The sequence below is a fragment of the Nilaparvata lugens genome, chromosome 4 (genome assembly GCF_014356525.2).
Source record: "Nilaparvata lugens isolate BPH chromosome 4, ASM1435652v1, whole genome shotgun sequence".
NCBI classification, from domain to species: Eukaryota; Metazoa; Arthropoda; class Insecta; order Hemiptera; family Delphacidae; genus Nilaparvata; species Nilaparvata lugens.
In genome coordinates, this window is record NC_052507.1 from 20,960,678 (window position 1) to 20,983,921 (window position 23,244).

Here is a 23,244-nt window from a genome sequence, read left to right on the forward strand (position 1 = left end):
ATAACAAAGAAGTGAAATGCATGCTCATGATCTGCATCATCATAATATTTTTTTCAACTCAACATTACCAATTTAAAATAAAGCTGAATCATAATGGCATGTTCCAGATCTTATTACAATGGTAATCAAATATGCCAGAGATGAGAAACTTGATGAATAAAGGAAAAAAATATAATGGAACAGTCAACTGGTCAACTCAGCAATAATTGTTGATTCCCATAAGAATTAGTTTCCCACTAACCTCATGATGATAAATTACAGGGAAGTATGCCAAGGAAAATGGTTCAATTACTAATATTAGGATATAGAAAAAAAAAAAAAAAATAGAAAAATGAATGGAATTGAGAAAGTTCAGAGAGAGTTATGAACTAATTCTGAAATAAAACTATGATTATAAATATCACTAAAATAACATAGATAACGCCCAGTTCAAGGCAGATTCTTTGAAATAGTATTTTGATTATTTATTCATTTGATTATTTATTCTCTATCACCAGACAATAAAAATCGATTCTAGTTTTACTAATTCAAAGGAGGAAACCAGAATAAATTGGATTTCTACAATTAATATCTCCCTTTCTTGTGAATGTGAAACGTGTAAATAAATGCAGTCTTTTTCTGACCTCAATCACTGTCAAGGAATCTCATGGGACGACCATTTTAACTGAAAATTGTAGCCTATTCTTGGCTGAGAATGCTACATTGTTCAATTTCAAAAGACATCCCGGACTGAAAGATGCACCTGACAACCCCCCCCCCCCACATCAGTCGGTTGCTGCCAACAAAGCAATTTTACCTGAGAGCTGAGCACCAGGTAGACACAATAGATGACCAGAGTGGGGTGGCAATCCAGTAAAAAACACAGCAATAATAGAAAGTTTAGATGATAATAATTTACGGAAATTGAACTAATAACTGCAGTTTTGAAATGATGTTTCCATTCAATACTATTTCAAACTCCAGTAATTCAGATTCAAACAACATAATTGTATAATTTATTGAATAGGGGATCCTGCACTGTCATTCAATTGGGGAAATAGCCTAACGGTTATTTGCTGAACTGGAAATAAATTCAGTGATAAAATGTTATCCCATACAGAAGAAACTTCTATTATTATCAGATTGTAAAGCTTGATTCATGTTTCCAGGAAAATTTTCCCAACAGAATAGAAACATTTGAATTGCCTGGGGTGAATAATAGTGAAGAATTCTCATGCCCAATGAACTTCAAAATGTTAATATTGTTATTCTGAATCCTTTATGCTCATAGCTATGCTCATTCAGATACATTATTTGAGACATAAGTGTGAGACTTATTCGTTTATTGGTTAATTTCATTATATAATTATCTTAATGAGTATTGATCTATTACTACAAGAAGAAGTTATCGTAATAAACACAAATATGTGAAAATGTCCGGTACCGTTACAAATTCATGAAAACCGGTGTAAAACTCTTTGGTTACTCTTCCTATTCTGAAGTAAAGAAACATCATGCGAAATTTCCTCTCAAAGGATGAATTTATACCTGGCCTGCACGCCTGCAAGAATGGTATACAGTACTATCCTTGGCACGCCTGCACCTAACATTCTTTCAATATAATATTTTCTTCATACAGATCCGCTAACTATGAATGACAATATAACTTCATAAATAAACTTATTAGCCGGTTTGTATAATATTTTTACTGAATTGATCTCATAACTATCTTGAAATCAATCTCAGATGAATCTATATGAAAGAATCTATAACTATCGCAAAAAAAACCAATTTTATTCCCTCACAATCAAGCCAATTTTCCTATCAAGTGTTTCAGTGTTGTTCTATACTTTTATTGAGCACTATCAAATTGTTCAATTTGTTCTCTATGGTAACACCCTGCAACGAAAACTTGACGGCGTGGAACTTGATGAACTGAATAGCTCAATTTGCCATTCGTTTCCGTATGTTAATAAATGGTGAAAAGAGTAGTGATGGAATGAAACAGACCTTCTGATGTGCGAGCCGAAACGACTCTTCGAAGTGCTTGTGCACAGCCTGCTCAGCCGCAGCCCTTGCCTCGGCCGCCGACCGCTGCTTCTCCTGTCTCTCTCGCTCCAGCCTCTCCTGGTGCACTTGCTTCTCTCGTTCAGCCTTTTCACGCTCTCTTTCTCTCTCCCTTTCCTTCTCCCGCTCCCTCTCCTTCTGCTCTCTCTCCCTAGCCTCTTGTTCTCTCCTTTCCCTGCAAACAGAGAAACCGGCAACATTAGTATTTTTAACCAATGTGAAGCAATTATATAGAAGTAGAAGTAGAATAGAGTATTAAAAACGTTTATTGAATCAAATAAGCTACAAAGGAGGTTGCTTGACAAGGTACCTCATACAACAGTAACAAATACCAAAATTACAGAAATACAAAACAATGGATGAGAAGCAAATTTCTATGTTTTTTGAGTTTCTGTTCAGACAAAATACTACAGGAATTCACAAGATGACGTTTGATGCACCAAAACACGAAATCCCCATGTTGCAAATAATTTGTAAGTAATTGTTATTGTTGACGACTTAACAGCCTTCAGTTTGTTGTTGAACGCTTCAAGTGATAGAATGGCCGTTTCCACACTAACCAATTAGTCGGCCGACACTCAAAATTGTCCTCTGATTGGCTGATAATCAGCTATTGGTTGCAGATAGACAATCGGAGGACAATTCGGAGTGTCGGCCGACAATCGGTAGGTGTGGAAACGATCAATCTCCCAACTTAAACCTGCAACATCATTCAGTTCTAATTCTATTGTAGAGTACATTTCAATCTGCACCAGAATTGATGGATCTTGATCAAAATCAAATTTCTTACGTATCATATTATGTGTTGGAGTATCATACAATTGTAGTTGAGATCCAGGGTTCAATTAAATTCAATTTATTCGTAACACACAAAAATACAATGAGAAAAAGCAATATGTACAACAAAACAATAACAGTAACAGTGATATTAACACAACACATAAAAAATACAATATTGCTAAAATGATATGTGCTGGAAGAGGAGGAAAATACCTTGCCAACTATGGTTTCCCATGTAATAGGCAGGTAAGGTATAACTGCTTGAAAGGGAAGGGTGTGTGATTGGGAAGTGAAAAAAGGTAGGTAGAGATAGGCAGGGCTGAGGGAAGGTATGATATGTTGTGAAATAACAATACCGATAACGGTTATAATAGTTCAAAGATTGAAATAATAATTGCTTTTTATCCAATTAATTAATGATTATTGAAAATTAATGTTGAAAACATTTTTATTATAGTGGCCATAGATATGCTAGGAATACTTGCATATCAAATTATGCAACGAATCCCGTACAGCAATATAATTCTGCGAATTAATTGAATAATGGAATTTGATAAATAATCCCTCGATCGAGGAATCGCGACCCAAGCAAGCTGTGTGTCATCAGACTGAAAGACACATTTCCAGTTTCCAAAGACCCGTAATTTTCTCAGAGTGCCGACACACACAGACCAGGTCTGCATCATTAATGGACAGAATGTCCAGAATTGGCCACAAACTCCAGTCGCGACGGGACTTGGAGCGTTTAAACGGCTCACAGCAAAAAGCGGTCAGCGGTCAAGCCGGCTGGTTTCGACATGAAGTTTAGTCAGGCCACATCTTCCGATCAAAGTACCACATACATAGATATGTGGTGCTGAAGCATATAATAGTGAAGACAAGACGAAGGTCTTTCAAGTTGCATCTGGATTGTGGACTCACTCAACCGGTTTCCTGACTTGGGACCAGGACGAAAGTCGCTCCCCACCCCACCAACTACTAAACCAGTTTCGTCTAAATCGCCAATACACTCACACTCACACATGCATCTGACTATTATACAACCGTCTGAATTGGAAGACCAGGCACCATAAATAGGCTTTTGACTGTTGGGGAGGGCTAAAAAAGGTTTCCTATTGATATTAAAATAATGTTGTTGATAGCAAATATTCAACAAATACTAAAACTGGAAAAACATTTTCACGGTTAATTAACCTAAGATAAACAAATATGAAACTTATCAAGTTATTACTCGAGATTCAATACTCTTTCAGAATGAATTTATAAGAAAACGGACGATCAAAAATATTGCTAGTTATCAACCAATTAACCAACAAAGTCTGTTTTGAAAGCTTCTACCAACAAGAATAGTTTAAATGAGTGATGCAAATAGCTAACTTGGTACAGTATCATGCTGTATTATAAACTCCTGGAATTCCGATAAGGAGACCACGATTAGCAGTAATCAAACCATGTCTACCAAAAAGTAACAGACATTTGACCTCCACAATATGAACTTATCATCTATCAGATGAATTATTTCGAAAATGTTATCAATTCATTTATTTTTAATTTTAGTTAGCAACTACATAACATACCTTTATCAGTGTTAATAAATTATTGTTTGTGACAATAAGTCAATAATGAATAACTTGCAGCTATTGTTATAGCAGTACAAAATTAGATATTGTCAACCACTACAAAATAAAGCAAATATGATAGAGGTGGTGGATTCAGGGATTCCTTTTTTTCTGAAAAAGATTATTAGAATGAGCAGCACACAGTTGAATATTAGAGGGGAAAAGTGCAATAATCATCTATCCTAGCCAAGAAGAATTGAAAAGGTATTGAGGAAATTTATTTAGACAAATCAGGTTTCCATTCTTCCTCAATCAATATCAACGTGATTTCATAGCCTACATTTCACTGCTGCATTGATACAGTTTAATTTTTATCTACATGCATAACTATATAGTGAGATTCACTTCAAACTGTCATTTTTTTCAAATAGTATAGATACTTCCCATCCAACCAATTCAGTCAAATAACAAGAGGACATTAGAACTACCTGACCAATAAGTGATGTCTTCAGTGATGTCTAGGAAAAACCGTAACCGATGACGCTGGTGATACACCTTGGGAGAAAGCCATTCTAGTCAAGGTGAAAGTACTGCCAACACAATGAGCCAGTACGTAATAGACAAAGGCAGAAGACCGTTAGAAAAAGTATCATTGCACTGACAGCACGCAACACCAATAGAACACTAATTGCAGTCAAACTCCATGACAGGTCACCTCAATCGGCTCCTCAACCCCTCATTCAAAACAGCCAGAAGCTGTCGAGATGGCATCCACCAATAGTCACCGTCACCGTCTTGGAGAAGATTGAGAATCAATGCTCAATTTGGGAGGAAAACCAGTTTCGAGCAGCTTACACATGCTAATGTCAGTGAAAGTAGTCTAATTTCAAGTAGAACCTGTCGTTTATCATAAACCATTCATGTGGAAAACAAGTACCTACTTAGCTGAGTTAGTATTTTTTAAATTGTACATTTAAGTGCAGGCAAAACAATTTAAATAAACCCACATACGAATTATAATCAAATGAAAATCGTAGTTGCAAAACTTCTCTTAACTGGCCTTAATTATCCTAGTAAATTATGATAAATTAGCATAAGCATAAAGATGAAGACTTACTCTTCTTTATGATTGAGTGTGAATTTTCATGCAATTTATTATCAATCATGCTATACAGTACAGGTAAAATGAATAATCTTCCTGCTTAATATTTGTGATCGAATGATAAATAGGTAATTGATTGTGTAAGTAGGTTTGTAAATCTCAACCTCGTATAGTTTGAAGGTTGACTGAAATATTGACACGTTTCACCGGTATCTATTATCTTCATCTTATCCTATTTATCATATTTTTTCTATTATCACTAAAAACGTGAGGACGATCAGGAAGTGAACAAAGATGATTATAATGAAGGCATACAGAGAAGAAAAAATCAAATGTTCGTGCAAAGGACCCAAGGAGTGAAGAGCATCGAGGAATTGATATAAAATTACTGCCATGGAATATGAATTGAAGTAAAACATTGAAATCTTCAATGCACACAAACTGCTACTTCACCAAAATTCCATCACTTCAACAAAAATGAAGAAGTCATTCTATTCTTTCACCCATCAATAAGCAGTATACTGTATTTGCTGCTGAAACATTAAAAATATACAATTTTTCAATGTACCATACTTGATTCCATAAACTTTCAACGAAAAAGTATTTTAGACTGAACTCTTTTTCATTAAAAAAATAACCAAAACATGTTTATTGGTATTCTTTAATAATTTGAATCGAGCCTATTGTTATGATATCGAGATTGATAAATGAATAAATATGCAAACATAATTAATATGCAGAACATAGAGCAGGATTGCTAACTAATTCACAGCTAAAGGATTAGTTTCAAGTGAATATCATTATAATTCATAACTGAGCAATAATAATAGTTTCGACACTATATATTCATTTCATGATTATTATGATTGAGAACTTTTACCCCTAATTATAGGTCAAAGTTATCAATAGTAATAGTCATGAGTCACTCTCTACATAATAGGCTGTACTTCTTCAGTGCCAGAATAACACCTTGAGAACAAAGGAAAGTATTCCAGCCGGGTCGATGGATAAGGAAGCCTGCTAAGCATAACAATATACCTCATAAATTATACACGAAATATGATGTGTCACTTTCCTCCTACGTAGACTCGCCCCACCACTCCACACAAACCCATCAAGAGTATTTTTAAACCAGGACCGTGAATACAATACTCAAAATTTTCAATTTTATCTGAACCGTTGACCCTGAGACAAATATATTGAATAAAAATTATTGTCAAACACTATGAGCAAAACAAAACTTGACTCTGACAAAAGAATTTTACGGATTCAAGGTTACATGTGCATTTCAATAATGCATAACAATAGAAAAGCAACTACCTGGCTACTACACTTCCTATTTGCTGATTTTAAAAGTCACAATAATAACGGAATGACCTTGATTGGACGATGGGCGTGAATTTTCTTCAAAAGATAGTACAGGTGACTCATCACAAACAAAAGAAAACAATCTAAACAGAGATTGATGAATCGTTCAACGTAAATTAATAATGTTAGGATTATCCAGTGATCTATATCTTAATGTAGTGATCGAAAGCCCACTTAAAATGGATACAAAAATAATTTATACAGGCAAGTATTGAGACTTCTGACATTTTTATTCAAATAATTTGGAAGAGGGTGTTTTGAAGGATAAATCACATCTTGCTAGAGTGGTTGAACCAAGTTAAGTTTTGTGATAAGAGCCCGCTGGATGGATGCATGATGATCTTATTACACTTGCAGCGATATTTTGGAAATGCTGAACACTATTGTAGAATTTTACAATAACGCTGCAACAATATTCCAAATCCTCCAGTATCCATGACTTTCTAATCAAAGATTGGAAAAACGCGATTAATGACGTAATGGATGCTCGAAGTTTTGAAAAAACTACATCTTCACTGATCGAATTCACCCAAGTTACACTGTTACTGCACACAGTAGAGCACACAACGTTTTTTCCAAAGATCTAGGCCTACATTTAAATACAGTACACATCTTGGATACTCAAACTCATCTCACCTGTGCAAATGGTTATTTAGAAATCATAAATCAGATTCCCAATCACAGTATATTGATAAATGCACGCAGATATCAACATGGAAAGATAATAATGTAATGCCTTTGTGAGAGATAATGGAGTTTCTATACGGGAAGAGAATGATAAAGGTAAAACGAGTTATTTAGATCAATGGAATGAAATGATCTAACCTGTAGACATAGTAAAGATTGGGCAGTTTCATGTGGGCAGCCGAAGTCTCAGTCGCAGTGGTCAAGTCATGGGGCCGAGATGGCGAATCCAAGCCGTTGTTGACAGACTGTGCTGAGGCTGACAGAGTGGACCGCCCAAATGATGCTATTTTGAGGCAGCTTTGAGCACAGGATGCAGTGAGACGATCACACAGATTGGGGATCGATCCAAATCACACACAAACTTGACTAATCGCAATCCAAGGTCAGAGGTCGCAACAAACAGTGTAAAACGTTCACGAAGTGCGGAGTCACCAGGTCGTAACCAAGAGGATCGTCGCTCTCGCGCTCAACAAAACAACGTTCGCCACGGCCTCTCCCGGACCTACTGCCTGCTCTGGCTTGGTGTTGGACTGGCTTCCACTCCCGCACGCACACGCACCGCTTATCGAGCGCCGCTCAACGGGACGGACGATGCTCTGTACCACCCCCCCCCAAAGCACCCACCCCACGAATCAAGAATAAATCCCCCGCTAACCCTTCACCCACCACATAACTAACGCGCCGAAAGTACAAACGTGGAACAGCAATAACCGACATATACATGTAGACTAAGAACAACTATATACATCGACTCGCCCTTGATAGACTTGATACGGTTCGTTGCAGCTATCATGAGATACCTTCACCACACACCGACGCGAGCACACACACAAACGCACTACCAACCAGGACCAAGTCAACTGTCTCGATTACTGCACGCCCCAGAAACGGAAGCAATCACAAACGATGCTCCAATTCGAATGCATTATCTACGATTATTACTCTTTTTATGGTGAAATTTATCTAAAGTTCGTTTTTCAGTGTTGAACATGAGGAAGTTGAACTGTATCCTATTAGAAGTAAACTACGTAAAGAGGACGTGAATAGGGAAACGGTAATTGAATCGACTTGGGAGAGTATTTAGTGGAAATTAATGTAAGGAAACAAGAAGAAGATTAATCTTTTTTTTTGGAATATTTTCATTTTGTATTTTGCTGCTTCTCAAAGTAGCCTATAATTATTTGATGTGTACCGATGTGAACAATAAAACTTGATTTGAAACTTTGAAACTCTTTAATACTAATTTGGCTGATAAATGTAAATGTGTAGGCTCGTATTTTTGTAACCCACCTTCCACAGTGCTATATAGAACTTCCTACAAATCTGTGATTGTAGAGTGAGGGAATACAAGAGGCGTTTTAGTTGTACACAAACCACAAAAGGCTAGCTCCGTAAATTTTCAACTATACTAAATGGTACATTTGTAACACAGAATCTTCTTTATTGCAAACTCACAGATTATGGTACTTAACTGGCAGTAGACGCAGGTACAAAATTTATTGATGAGGATGAGAAATGGAGAACAATGACAATGGGAAAGAGGTTGTATTTTCAGGTCCTGGACTCACCAAAATGAACTCACTCCACTCAAACCAGACAAATGAGATTTTCATACAGTATCAATTAAATGAATTCACTAGTATCTCTTCTCGATGAAACCAGCTGTTAGCAATCGTATTAATTTATCCTGATTCCATCCTGACTCAGGAGCCGCATGAATGCCAAAAACCAAACACGGTCTCAAACTCACAACTTGGAGAGCAAAGTTGGCATTTGAAGGCACTTGACCTGCATAGTGATGACCATAGTGCATCGCATCAGTTGGCATGATTGGAGGGAGCCAAGAGAAATTCTCAGTGCACAGACTGAATTGAAGGCGACCGGTACATACTAACTAGAATTCTATGGAGTGGATGGAGAAGGAAATGCCGCTTCCAACGTGCTCCATAGACATAATAACCAGCACCAGATCAGGGAGTGTTGGTTGGATTCTCTCTCACTTCCCTCTCGTCGATTCTGTCCTCGTCTGGCGCACAAAGCACACCAGCCACGTCATCCAAGATGGCCGCTTAAGCATGTTACAACAAAGTGCCCCGTCACGACACACACGCACGCAAATGCACGCGTGGTGAGCCCGAATAGCTCCACCTGACTACTAACACTGTAGCCGTCTTCACGAGGGCGGATCCCTCTTTTTGGTAATGATGAAAACGAGTCAAAGGGATTGAGGGGATCTCGCCCTTCAACAATCTCCAACTCCAGAACACTGTGAATATTAGCTAATCCACACCGACCTTCTTCCACTAAACAAATCAATCATCCCGAATGCTGAATTTCGATAGTCCATTTTGAACTGGTGACCGACCTTGGGTGAAAAGTAAGTTCAACAAAATTCAGCCTCCACTCACTCTCTCTTTCTCGCTCTTTCAATCAGCGACCAAATCGCCTCAGGTTCAATTCTCAACAAGATTCTAGCTTCACACAATTCACCACCTTTTAACTCATACCGTTCAAGGTTTTCATTTTGATAAGTACCTACTCTAAGTTATATGAAACGTTTGCATTAATATAGCTGTGTTAGTATTGTAGAATAGCATTGGAATAGACGTGAATAATATATATTTATTATGAAAATTCTACCTATAACAGATTCCTATTACAAAGTACAATTCATAATTGTCTCAAAACGTGACTGAGAATTGAATACATTAAAAATATAATCATAGCTTGAATAAGACATTAGTGCAGGTTAAATTGGAATCACCAACAACAATATCAATATTTCTGATTCCGACTGTATTGATTAAAAATATGTTTATCACCAACACGTGGAAATTTACTAATATTAAAAACGATCGATTACCGGTAATCAATTTAGTATGATTATTATGATTTTGAACTAGATTGTGACTTTTCCACCAACATAAAAACCATCAAACACCTATGATTTGTTTTATTGAACCAGGTGCAAGTTCATAAAATAGTGTTTCTCACTAACAAGAATTTATCAAATAGCACAATTTACTATCAACTTCTATCTCTCTAGTGATATACACAACGATTTATTAATTTGATAACTCAACTCGCTTACATCCATTTTAATTATGCTTTAGAAATCTCACGAAATATGGAACTGGAAGTCTATAGTACTGAATTTGAAATATTCGTCACAAAAGCAATAAACCTGACGATTTAGCACATTTCGGCCGGCAACAGTCATGCTATATTAGCGTTATTTACAAAATGAATTACAATTTCACCGCAATCAATGCTGAGGGGTAGACCACGGTTCAATGATTAGTGTATCGCGTGTTGCATTTCTGCAAATATATAGAGCTATCGCATTTTCACAAAGTAGGCGGCAGTCAGTCTAATTTAAGGTTGGACTCGGATCCAAAACTCGTTCTATTATATGGAGGTTGGAGAGTGAGCAACGAGTCATCGAACTATTGGAGAGCCGATGAAAGCCAAGCCAAGCCAGCTACATGCCATGCTGTTCTCTTGGATTGGTGACAGAGTAATATTTCAAGCCGTGAAAAATGTACAACTCCCAATGTTATTTCTGACTGTAAGCAATTAACAAACACTGCCGAGTTATTGTAAAGCACTGAGAGCTTGGCATGCCATCACTATTTATAAGTCTTTGGCCCAGTCACCAGCCACCCCACCCACCCTATCCATCTTTGTCACTCAATTTCTTTCCCGTCCTTCTCTCCCAGCAAACACAAAAGTAATAGTCGTTCTGTAACAGCTATGACTCACATATCTAGATTACTGCACCGCAACTTCTTGTTCAACTTCATCTCCGCTGTTTTACGATTTCTCTTTGCAAATCTTGAATTCTTTCTTTTGAATTATTTATTAACTATGCCAAGTAAGCTGAAAGTATTCTTTTGTTTCAATGTGACATTTTTACATATCCCTTTGTTTGTCTGTCCCCAAATTAATCAACTACTTCGTAGTAACCTAAAAATATGGCTAGAATCCCTGAGTTTTTAGTTGGATGCAAATTTAGATCAAGATTAGTCTTATAAGCATCGATTACAGTTAACAGTTACACTTTACATTCTACATGATTAAAGATAACATTATGCATAAGAAAGATATACGGGAGAATATGTATGGAACATCTATTTACCAATTTAGAAATAAGTTTCTCTGTATTTAATTTTCTATAATACAAATTTTACCTGAATTACTCAATGTTAGAAATAATGACAGAACTGGAACAAGTTTGTTAATGAGACAACAAGAACTACGATAAATGTTTGTGTCGAAATAAGGAGATCTATACAGTAACCATTCATCCATAGGTAACAACAAATGTTTATTCCCTTCCTTTTTCGATAGAAGTTGGAGATCTCACAAAAAGCAGGCAGGTGTCGAGAGTAGAGAGCGCCTGTGAGATTGCCACATCGCCAAGCTCACTAAAAACCCTCCTCAATCCACATAAATGCATTTCCCCCAGTCGGAAACTGATTTAGCAACACTACGGTAGGGGTGCATTTTTTATCTCACTAGTTCTCTCATCTCCCTCCTTTCCCACTAATATTCTGGATGACATCACAACGACCCTCATATTTTCTTCTTTTCCTTTTAGAAACAGCTCAGCATGGAACTGGCTCAGCAATCAATATTACAACTCAGTCATCAATATCACAACTGTACATTATCATCACCATCATCGTCGTCGTCTTCGTCAACAACAACAACAACCCTAAGATGGGGAAAAATCTTTTAAGATAGTATAATTTCAATTATTGTATGTTATGTATGACATTTATTGTATATTGTGACGAAGGTAATGTTTCTGAAGACCTCAGAAGCGGTTACAATAAAACTTATACTATTCTATCAAGTTGAGGATACTTAAGCTGCGTTTACACCAAAGTTATTACCGTAACAAAATGTTAATAACTTAATCCTTATAGATTCTATTAGATTGAACATAACTTATCATTCACATGATGAACATATGTGTTTGTCAAGTTCCGTTCAATCTAATAGAATCTATAAATATTAAGTTATTAACATTTTGTTAATAACTTTGGTGTAAACCCAGCTTAACTCAATGATTTTTACCTCAAATGGATAGTTAGTAGGATCCTTGCACCAGAAGAGTCAGCCAACTGCATTTGTAACGGTATCCTCAACATAAATGGTTTTGGTAGAAGAAAAACCGTAGCAATTATCTAGTAGTAAAATATTCAATATTCAAAATAACAACAAACGTTTTTTCATGTTGTTGGTGGCTCCTTCTGGTATCAGTTTCAATTTAGAACTAACTACTGATGAATTGAATAGAGCAAATAAGTAATCCAAGTGGTTGTAACCACTGTTCAATAATGAAAATTTAAACATCATACAACCAGATTTTATGGCATAACCTGCCACATCTAAAGCTGTATTTGACTTATCTTCAGCTATAATGGCGAAACACAGCTGAAGAACATGTCATAAAACTGCTTTATGTAGATCAGTGGTCGACAATTGCTAATCATTTGTTTTATTCATTGGGCTCAGTATTTTGAAATATTACATTAGCCATAACTCATAATATAGCATGGAAAAACAGTAGGATATAAATCAAGAACCAATTTAATTTATCACAACACAACTAGTTTCAACCGTTCAAGACACATTCTCAAGATTAGTGTAATTTATATTTTTTGTAGATTTACATTTGAAATATTTGTAGCATTTCATAATACAGAACCCAATGACTAAAACAAATTATTAACAATAATTATTGTCGACCACTGTTCTTGATAAAACATAACAAACAAACATAGGTTTCATGGCATAACCTATCTCATCTTCTTCAGCTGTGTTTTGCCATTATAGCTAAAGACAACTCAAACACAGCGGAAGATGTGACAAGTTTTGCCATGAAACCTGGTAGTGTGATTGTTAAATTCTCAAAAAAAATTGAGCAATGGTTGACAAATACTTATTTGTTCTATTCATTATCAGTAATTAGTTATAAATTGTTTGATTTAGGTATAATTCATTGGAAGAGACTGATACCAGAAGGAGCCACTAACAAAATGAAGGACCGTTATTCTTTGTTTTGAATATTGAATTTTGAATTTTACTACTAAATAATTGCTACGACTTTTCACTCTTCTACCGAAACTATTAATGTTGAGGATACAGTTACCAATGCTGTAGGCTAATTTTCCTAGTGCATGGATTCCATACTGTATTTACTCGCTTAGGACTCGATAAAATGATCAATTAAAACGAACCTCAGCAGATATGAAAATATAGGCTAGTGTTACATGTACCTGATGATGCGTTCACGGTCCCTGTCGAGCGCATGCGCGTGCTCCATCATGGTGTGGTGGCGCTGGTGTGCAGCGGCTGCCCTGGAGTCGTGCTGCTGTCGCTGCTGCTGCTGCAGTAACTGAGCGGCTGCTGCAGCGGCGGCGTGAGGCGGAGGTGGTGGATAGCGCTGCGCATTCCAGATGTCGGCTGCGGCGTAGAGCGAGGTCGGGGGCGGCAGGTGGTGTGGGGGCGGGTGCAGCGATGGGTGGTGGGGCGGCAGCGGGTGCAGCATGGCGGAAGCGACGGTGGCGGCTGGAGGCGGCACGGCGGAGGCGGCGGCTGAGGAGGCGGCAGCCGACTGATGCGACATTAGCAAAGTTTGGTGCTGTACGCTGTGGATGTGGCGCACGCTTGGTTCACCCACCAACACGCATCCAGGGTCTCTCCACACCTACAACACAAACATTGTATTACCACTCATTTAGAACTAGAAATCAAGTAGACCAATATTATATCAAGTAATTATATTATTATCATCATACCCTACATTTGGAATGAAGTATAAGTTTGTATTGGTACAGTTTTGGTCATTAGCCTGTTGTGCCTTCTCATCGTCATCTTACGTGCAAGGAACAACTTTTCTTTCCTCTAGTTTGCTAATGAGATCTAGTATAATGTTGATGGCTTAATATATTATTTACTTTGATATTTGTAATTGATTAATACTGATGAGGAACTGTTAAATAATTATTTATTTCTTAAGTTTGATTTACTTTTATATTGTCAATTTTTTGTGAATGTTACCACAGGCAACAGCCTTGTAACAATTGTCAATAAATATCTCATCTTATATTATTTTAAGGATTGTGCTATTGCCTGTTTCCGTCTCACAAACAGCTTATAATTATTTATTTTTGCCTTTTCATATATTCATTTATACAATATGACAATTCCCACTAAGTTTAACGAGACCCATAGTGGTGCACAAACAAAATATCACTTTAAATGGATAAATATGATGTAAAAGTAGAACTAAAGTGAACTCACTACTGATCTATAGATTGTACTTGTATATTAAATACATTCTGGAAAAATAAAATTACTATTTTGTAGCAAAGTTTTATGTAGTAAACTTTTATGTATTCAATGTAGTAAACACTACCAAAGAATAAAGAATCATTGTATCTTGACAAAAAGACAAAATTAATGCTTGATAGCTGTTTGGCCTTTTATCAGAAGATTGAAATGCAGTTATCGTACAGTAACGGTAAAGTTTATTTGCCACATAAAATATTGATTTGTTCAATTTTAATAGGAAAGTTATTATTAAGTACTATACATTGAAATATTATAAACAATGGCCGCTTTGAATATGAGACAATCCAACTTGTTTGTCTGAATTGTTTAAATTAGCATAAACTTTCAAGAATGGATCCAGTCACGCGACGGAGTTGCCTGATGAGTCAGCTCAAGGCTGGATCATGTCAAAGGGTAGTAATCATGATCATGACTCACTTCCGAAACAATAATCAGCAAATGAAATAATAGCTGATATTTTTACTGGAATGCAGATGACTAAAAGATCATGTCGGATTGAAATCAAATAGCCATAAACAGGTGAAGGTGAAGCTTGCCAATAAATAATTATGAGATGGTGACCTTTTCCGTATATATTTCTATCTAATAAACATACTGTTACATGAGATAAAATGCAAAAGCTGGAGTCATCTAAAATTTTGTCTGAGTAGTTTCCCCGATTTTTTATCTTCCAACAACATTATCTGATTCCGAATACTATATTATTTTGAGAATCCCTGTTATAGTATTATTCAAGTCGTAGAATAGAATAGAATAGAATATGCTTTATTGTAAACGCGTCTGAGGTCATCAGAAGCATTACCTTTGTCACACTATACAATAAATTTCATACATACATTATACAAAAATTGAAAAAACTATTCTAAAAACAATAGAATATATCAAATATCGAGATCCACTTATGGAAATGTCCAGATTAAGAGAAGTGATATAGAATATATTCAAATACAGTATATGATATCCTGGGACACAGAAAAAAACAGAAAGAAAACCAATACAGAATTAAACATGACAAGAATAGTCCACTAAAAATCGATAAATCAATTCTAATTTAGTCGGTAAAAGTTCCTAAAGCTTATTGAAAAATCATAGATAACCAATAACAAGATTTAAATCCTCTACTTTGAAACTTCCTTATTATATGGAATGAAAATCGCTCATCAAATGATCAAATGACACTTCCGAACTTCATTATCAGTAGCTTCGAATGAAAAAACACAGGGGTCATGGCTCTCTCATTACAACGTAAATAGCTAGCAGGATGCAACCTCAATTCAAACAAGAAAAATTAATAAATCATTCAATTGAGATGGAAAGTCAGCTAATTAGCTATTCAAAAACCAGACGCAATTAATCATACAATGTAATTTGCATTTGCTGCTGATTTGATGGGAGCTAAACGAGTTTTTTGTCGTAGCTGACTTGGTTTTTGTATTTGCAGAACGATAAGAATTTTCTCGTGCAACAGAGATGACTATCAAGATTGGGTGGGGATGGGATGGGATGGGGGCAAATGGACGATTCCATGCGACTATTGTTGGCGCAATTGGGGGATAGGAGAACAGCGACAGAGAGCAACGAGCAAAAACTGAAACTTTCAAGGAGCTGACTCGGCATTAGTGCACGATAAATCTTGTTATCTGACCGACATCCAAGAGAATGGTCGATAATAGACCAGAATAAATGCACACATTTCTCTTCTTCCTCCCTACAGAGAAATTCTTTGAGCCTCCTCCCCTCCTTCAAATCGTCGCAACACAGTTTTTCGAAAACAAAATCGGGAGGGATTTGGGACACTGCCCATCGCTCCGGACTTCTGGAGACGTGCCAAAAATCTCAATTCCTATTTGGATGAAATGGTGGTGGAGGGGTAAGGGGGAAATATTTTGGACCTTATGAGTTGCAAGAATGAAAACAGGCGCCCAAAGCGCCCAGCTCCCAAAGCCAGGTCATCACCGGCTCACGGCTCACCAACAACACAATCCAAACAGAACAACATTTGCCAACAATGGATAGCTACTGAAAATATTGCACCATTCAGCTATTGGCACTATCGTGCAACTGTGCAACATGACAATTATTTGAGGAAGAGGCAAGTTTATTGAAATTCTTCTGGCAATGAATACTAGCAGTGGATTGGTTCATTGCAATGCTGAAGAGTAAATAGGATAGTCCTAAAAACGGTCTAATTTTAATTTATTTTTTATTAAAGATGGGTCTTGAGATGCAATTATTTGATTCACAATTCAAACACTTGGCTATATTCTATCAAATTTCTTTAGATCATTCCTGAAAAAAGTTTATTCAACCATTGTCTCATTGCATAACAAGTCTGTTTAAAAAGTTCGAAAAAATTGGAGCAGATTCACCATGGCTAGGACTATGATATTTATAACTTTTGAGAAATGTTGGATAGATGGAACTGGGATCTGTCAAGTACTGGTAACTGCTACTATATATCTACTTCTCGTATAGAACGTGTGAATCAAGAATTATTAATAAATTATACTTGTTGAAATAATTTCTATTTTTCCTTGACAAACAAGGAAAATCAAAGTCTCTTAAATTCACTGTAATATGTAATGGTATAGTAGCCTCAGAAAAACCTTCTTACTTGGGGAATCTAGTCATCTGGTTGATCAACCTATAGAAAGGCCCTCCTAGTTTATAGCAAGTCCTATAAAACAATAATTATGCACATTTATTAATTACGTTTGCAGGATTCACTTAATTATGATTCATTTATCTAGTAGGTATGATTTAAACTTGTTGTTTCACTAAAGTAAGTAGGCTAATTTAAATAGAATGGTACTGACGTCGGGCTTGTTGTCGGTAGGATGTTGTGGTGGGGGTTGTTGGGGGGGCTGTGGGGGCTGGGGCTCGTCAGAGCCGCTCAGGGCGCTGGACCGGGAGCCGGATCGACCCTCATCGCCACTGGCCGAGCGAAGCGAGCTCACGCCCGAATCGGACCGGTCATCGGCAAAGCGCAGCAGGCTGCCTGCTGAGGAGGGGAGCCCCTCCTCCATCCTGGCTGCATCCTCCTCGCTCTTCACCACTTCCTCCTCGTCGCGGTGCTCCTCCTCAGGGTGGGGAGGCGACGATGCCGCTGGTGGCGGGTGAGTGGTGGGCGAAGGCGGCGGTTCACCGGGGGTCGGTGAGGCTGCAGGGGCTGGGGGTGGCAGTGGGGGTGGGGGCGGTGGCTGCACCGGCTGCAATGGCTGCTTCGGCCTCAGGCAGTCCTCGACCCTAACCTCGACCAACCTCAGCTGCTGATCACTGCAGTTGGCCTCCTCTAGCACCTTCTTCCTCTTCTCCTCTTCACCGCCAGCTGCAACTATCAGCGCCGCTGTCTTCTCCCGTTCTCTCTCTCCACTCTCTCCACACTCGTTCTCTACGTTCTCGACGTCCTCTTTCTCGCTTTCTCTCACTACGTCGGCCGCTTCGGGGCCTCCGTTTCCCGCTTTCCGTTTCGACCGCTTCTGCTTACTCTCAGCTTTCACTATAAAACACAAACACAAATCTATTATAAAAAGAACTACATTTATATTCTACATTGAATTATTTAAGTCTCTTCATTGAATAAATTTGTACTTTCTTATCAATCTATACAAAACTTCTACATTAACCTGAAGATGATTTACCAAATGCACGAATCACTTGTCTGGTACCGTCATTCAATTACCCGTATAAAAGTGAAATGGGTGCATTTGTTTCATGTTTTCATAACTCCCTGACAACTTTCTTGACAAGATAAATGAATAAGCAAAAAGTGTAGGCTAAGTGAAACTTTTCAGCGCTCCTCTATAAGCACAACTCTCAAGAAGTCCATCTCGACAATACATTCTCCACTCCTAATGTCAATCATCCCTTCATTTCCTTGATAAGTCCAGTCGGGCAAGTGTACAAAGCTATTAGTACATGGGTATCAATAACAACGAATTCAAAGAGCAACTAAGATAATTGATTCACTGAACATTTTCAGCTACTTGATTTTTGTAACTAGCTTGAAAAACTTGACGAATTGTGAGTTTTCCAAAAATGGTATAACATAGATTTAGATTAAGATTTATAGTAAGTAAGAAAGCCCCTTTATCTTTATCAATTCAAACACAAACGTAGTATTGCAATTATGTCGGTGGGAGGGGATCAATAACGTGTAGGGAAAGCAGCTAGCTTGAATTCTTGTAATCAGGCCAAACACGAGCAGTTGGCAACCGCACTATAGAGGACATAAACAGGCTGATCAAGCACCAAGTAATGCCCACTGCTGCGATGCATCCAAAATATGCCACATATCAACGCCTGGATTCAACCGCATCCAAAAATGTTGCGCGCTGCAGACAGATATGCAAACAACTCGCTCTTCATTACAGAAATAGATCACAAGCCCCAGCCTGTGCTCTCTACCAGATAACCTGTCCTTGGCATGAGTCAGCTTGTGTCATTTGATTAGTCATTGGTGATTAGGTAGCAATAAAAGAGCACAAGTGACAGAAAATTATAAAGAGAAATTCAATACTACAAACATGCTTATAATTGCATTCAGTTTCTTGTTGAACATACTCGTATAAAATAGTTATTTGTGCAACTATTGCGCAAAGTGACAGTTTTCTGCACCGAAAGAAACGTTTACGCCCGAGCCGTAGGCGTGGGCGGAATGGTTTCTTGAGTGCAGCAGAGGAACTTTGCGCACGTATTTCACATTTTAATTTTTCCTACAGTTACCATTGAATATGAAAAGTGGGTAATTATGGGTAAAATTCCCTGAAATGCATCAAATGTTTGTGTGTGTGATGCTGTTATTAATAAAAACCTTAATTTATTTAAAATTGAATAATAATGTAGTAGTGTTTGAATGGCGGGGCGGCTGTCACTCATGTGGCACTGTGCTGTCGCTGTCATCCACCGCCTCAATATTCCTATAACGTGCACCACAGTCACAGTTACTAACTTAATTTTGATTTTGCTGCGCTGGTGCTCCATATAACCTACTAACTATTTTGTGTTGCCATGTTGCAAATCTGGAGTGCAGAAAAAAATTTTCCCGCACTAGAGCGGAAAAGTGATTCTTTGCGTTCTGTAATCAGTGCAGCAATGGCCACTTTTCAACGTAACTGTAGGAAAAAGAATAAACTTGATAAAACTCACAATCGTCTGAATGGCTAACCAAGCTTGCTGAATAATTTCGTCCTAAATTATGTTTTTTAGTGAGAACACAGCATTTACTTATTTTCATATAACTAATAAACAATATTTTATAATTTTGTAAAAGATCTATGAACCAACAATGAATTGTTTGAAAACTTGTGAGATGTAAGTAATAGAAGGAAATGTAACAGATCAACAAGGTTAAAAATACGCTTTTTATGTATAGAAACTCTCAAAACCCGAATCGAATTTTAAAGGAGCTCATGGCCACACTGAGAACACTGGATCAAGAGATTTGATGCCAACAGTGATGGGAGTTGCATTATCTCCGAAGGCGGCGTTGTCATTCAACTTTCACTTGGGGTTTCCTCATTTTCGACAAAACTTATTTGTTCTGCAGCATTTTATTTATGCTGCACATCAATAATTATGGTGAAGTTGACTTCATCTAATAGAAGAACATGTAATTATGCGTGCGCTATTACGACTTCCACCCACACTCAACTAACAAGCAAAGAACCTTATAAAATGTCAGTAAACCGAGTTGAATGTATATTTTACAAGGTTAAAAGGGAAACAATTGTCCTCGTGCTATTAGTGAAAGAATGTGGCAGGCCGTTTAAAACTGATAACAACATAAACCAGTCCAGAGTGAGTGGAACATGTAGGGACATTCTACATGTGCACACGTGATGGATGACTGTAATGAATACGGAAACCGGTCGATGGTTGGTCCGCCCCAGGGTTGCTGGAGCTGGAGCTGGAACTGGACAAGTTCATATTATGCCATATATACAGTATAGGCGCCTCATTAGATCCAAGCAGACTGGCCTGCGCTGGAGAACCGGTTATGCTGATACTGCTGCTGCTGCCTTTTTTTATTATACATCTCTGATGATCCTCTAAAAAGATCACCGGGGGATCAGGATGGGGAAAGGGAAGGGCACAAGACATATCTGGAAAGCAGAAAACCGGTTCCGACTAAACTAGTGTACAGAGTTGGAAGGCGGCGGATTAAATAAACAACAGAAAAACCGTCAAGTGTCAGGTTGCGTGCGGTTAGGAGCAGCAGCAGCATCAGCATGGGTCGACTCCCCCCCACCAAAACAGAGAACTGACGCACGCGCGCACACCTACACCGGTACAGTGACCTTCTCCTCGCTGTTGCCTCACTCCTCACTGCTCACTCCTGATAGCCGATTATTCTAACGGTGCAGCTGCTTACTTCTTCTTGCTTCGAGCAGCAGCATCAGCAGCCATCAGAATGGAGGATCAGCCTCATTTATCAGTCTCTCGACGCACACAATCATCTCCTTTATGTCTGGTCCATGACTTCCTCCCACTAACAGCCCGCCATCAAATTTAGCTACTGCAACTTACTCTGCTGTAATAATTATGGTTGTGGAATAGACCACACAAACCATCCTACGGTTGGGAGATAGGTACATAGTCCAAGATTAATAATTCCATTTTGTCAGCTTGAATATCATGCCATTATGCCAACCACACGACCACCGGAAAATACAAGAAGGAAAACGAAGCTTCATTTCGACTTCTTGAAGGGGAATATAAGGGAAAATATGATGGGAATTATTTGGATTGAGAATCACTAAAATGACACCATGACACCCCCGTCACCATGTCATTTTTGTAATTTTGAGAAATAGAAGAAGCTATAGTGGTAATTAATGGATCAATAATAATTACCAATCTCGTGATGGATATGATTGTTCAGGCTATTTGATATTATAAAGCTTGAGAATAACAACGGTATCCCGCTCGCTACATCATGAGTCATGACATGTTACAACTGAGAATCAGACAAGCCTACACAACAATATTGATCTTGACCGTGATCAACATGACAAGTCAATAACAATTTTGATGTTTACTGGACATTAGCACCTTTTACAGAAATAACCAAAATGTCATGAATAAATCAAAGCAACAATTTATCAGCAAGGAATCATTCAAGTTACAAAATGATAGATAAAACTGGAATGTCTGAATATCAGTCATTCTGATATTTTTTCAAAACAAAAATAATTAGTGCACGATAACATTCTATTTGTAAAATGGTGAAATAATGCAGATGGAAATGTGAAAATGGAATATGCAAATTAAAATTGCCATGATTATCAGCTACAAGATCAAACTGATTTTCAATTAATATTGTTACATGACACACAAAAAATAGACAAAATGTTTGAAACAAATGAGTAACTAATTTCATCAACAATCTAAAATAAATGTTGATGATCATGACATAAGCATTATTCAACAACATTATGGAACAGTTCAAGTGGAAAAATTCAACACTGATGTATGCGTGTGAGCTTGCGTAGGATAGACCGTGAGGAAGACAGAGTGAGAGGAGGATGAAGTGATTTTCATGAGTCACGAGCAGCCGTGACTAGCGAAGAAGGTCTCGTGACTTTCGCCCCGAGCTTCGTGACTGAGTCAAGACAGGAATCGTGACTGCGATGAGCCAGACGACCGCTTTTTACATGGCTATTGCATTGCGAGTGCGCGTGTGTACGCGTAGGGGCGTCGGTACGCCAACACGATCGGCTCCTAAATGGATTTCCGGGGAGAAGGCGCGCGTCGCCGTTTTCCGCCATTTTTATTATGCTACACTCTTGCGAAAACTAAAAATCTACAACTATACAGCACCACAAGACCGTCACGATCGTCAACAAGATGCACACAAAACAGAAACTTGCATCGCAAATTTCATTTACTCAAGAGTGTCGTGATGCACATTACATTGTCACAATTGCGAGATAAAATGTAACCACTTTTACAACATAATGCAACAGAATTCGTTATTGAACAAAAAACTCGCATTAATTTGTCAAATTGGAGGGGGTTGGATATTTCTAGATCTCAATATCCTGCATTAGGTTAGAAAATGTTAGCGTAAACAATTACCATGTTCAAGAATGATTTATTGTGGATTAGTGTACAAGCGCTTATCAGTAGTTCAGAGCTAGATGTGGTTGACGTGTTTCCAAACAATCCATTAAGGCTCACTTGGATCTCACGTTGAACCACTCCATGATGCATGATGATTTGATTGTTGGATGCCACATTCAGTAGGAAGAAATAATTCTCAATATAATATTTTGTTTTCTCTATTATTTGAATCCTTATCAAATACTATATTTTCTATAGATATTTACAAGAGGA

At 37.7% G+C, this 23,244-nt stretch overlaps 1 protein-coding gene across 5 annotated transcripts in view; it reads right to left on the minus strand.

The window, feature by feature from the left end:
- LOC111043754 (lysine-specific demethylase 3A-like) overlaps window positions 1-23,244 on the minus strand; it is a 307,135-nt gene that overhangs the window by 29,684 nt on the left and 254,207 nt on the right. For all 5 annotated transcript variants that reach the window (XM_039426923.1, XM_039426922.1, XM_039426925.1 and 2 more), the window contains 3 exons: window positions 17,724-18,406; window positions 13,830-14,260; window positions 1,990-2,221 (listed from right to left, as the gene is read on the minus strand). In XM_039426923.1, coding sequence (XP_039282857.1) covers window positions 1,990-2,221; window positions 13,830-14,260; window positions 17,724-18,406 — 1,346 coding nt within the window. The remainder of the gene's footprint in view (window positions 1-1,989; window positions 2,222-13,829; window positions 14,261-17,723; window positions 18,407-23,244) is intronic.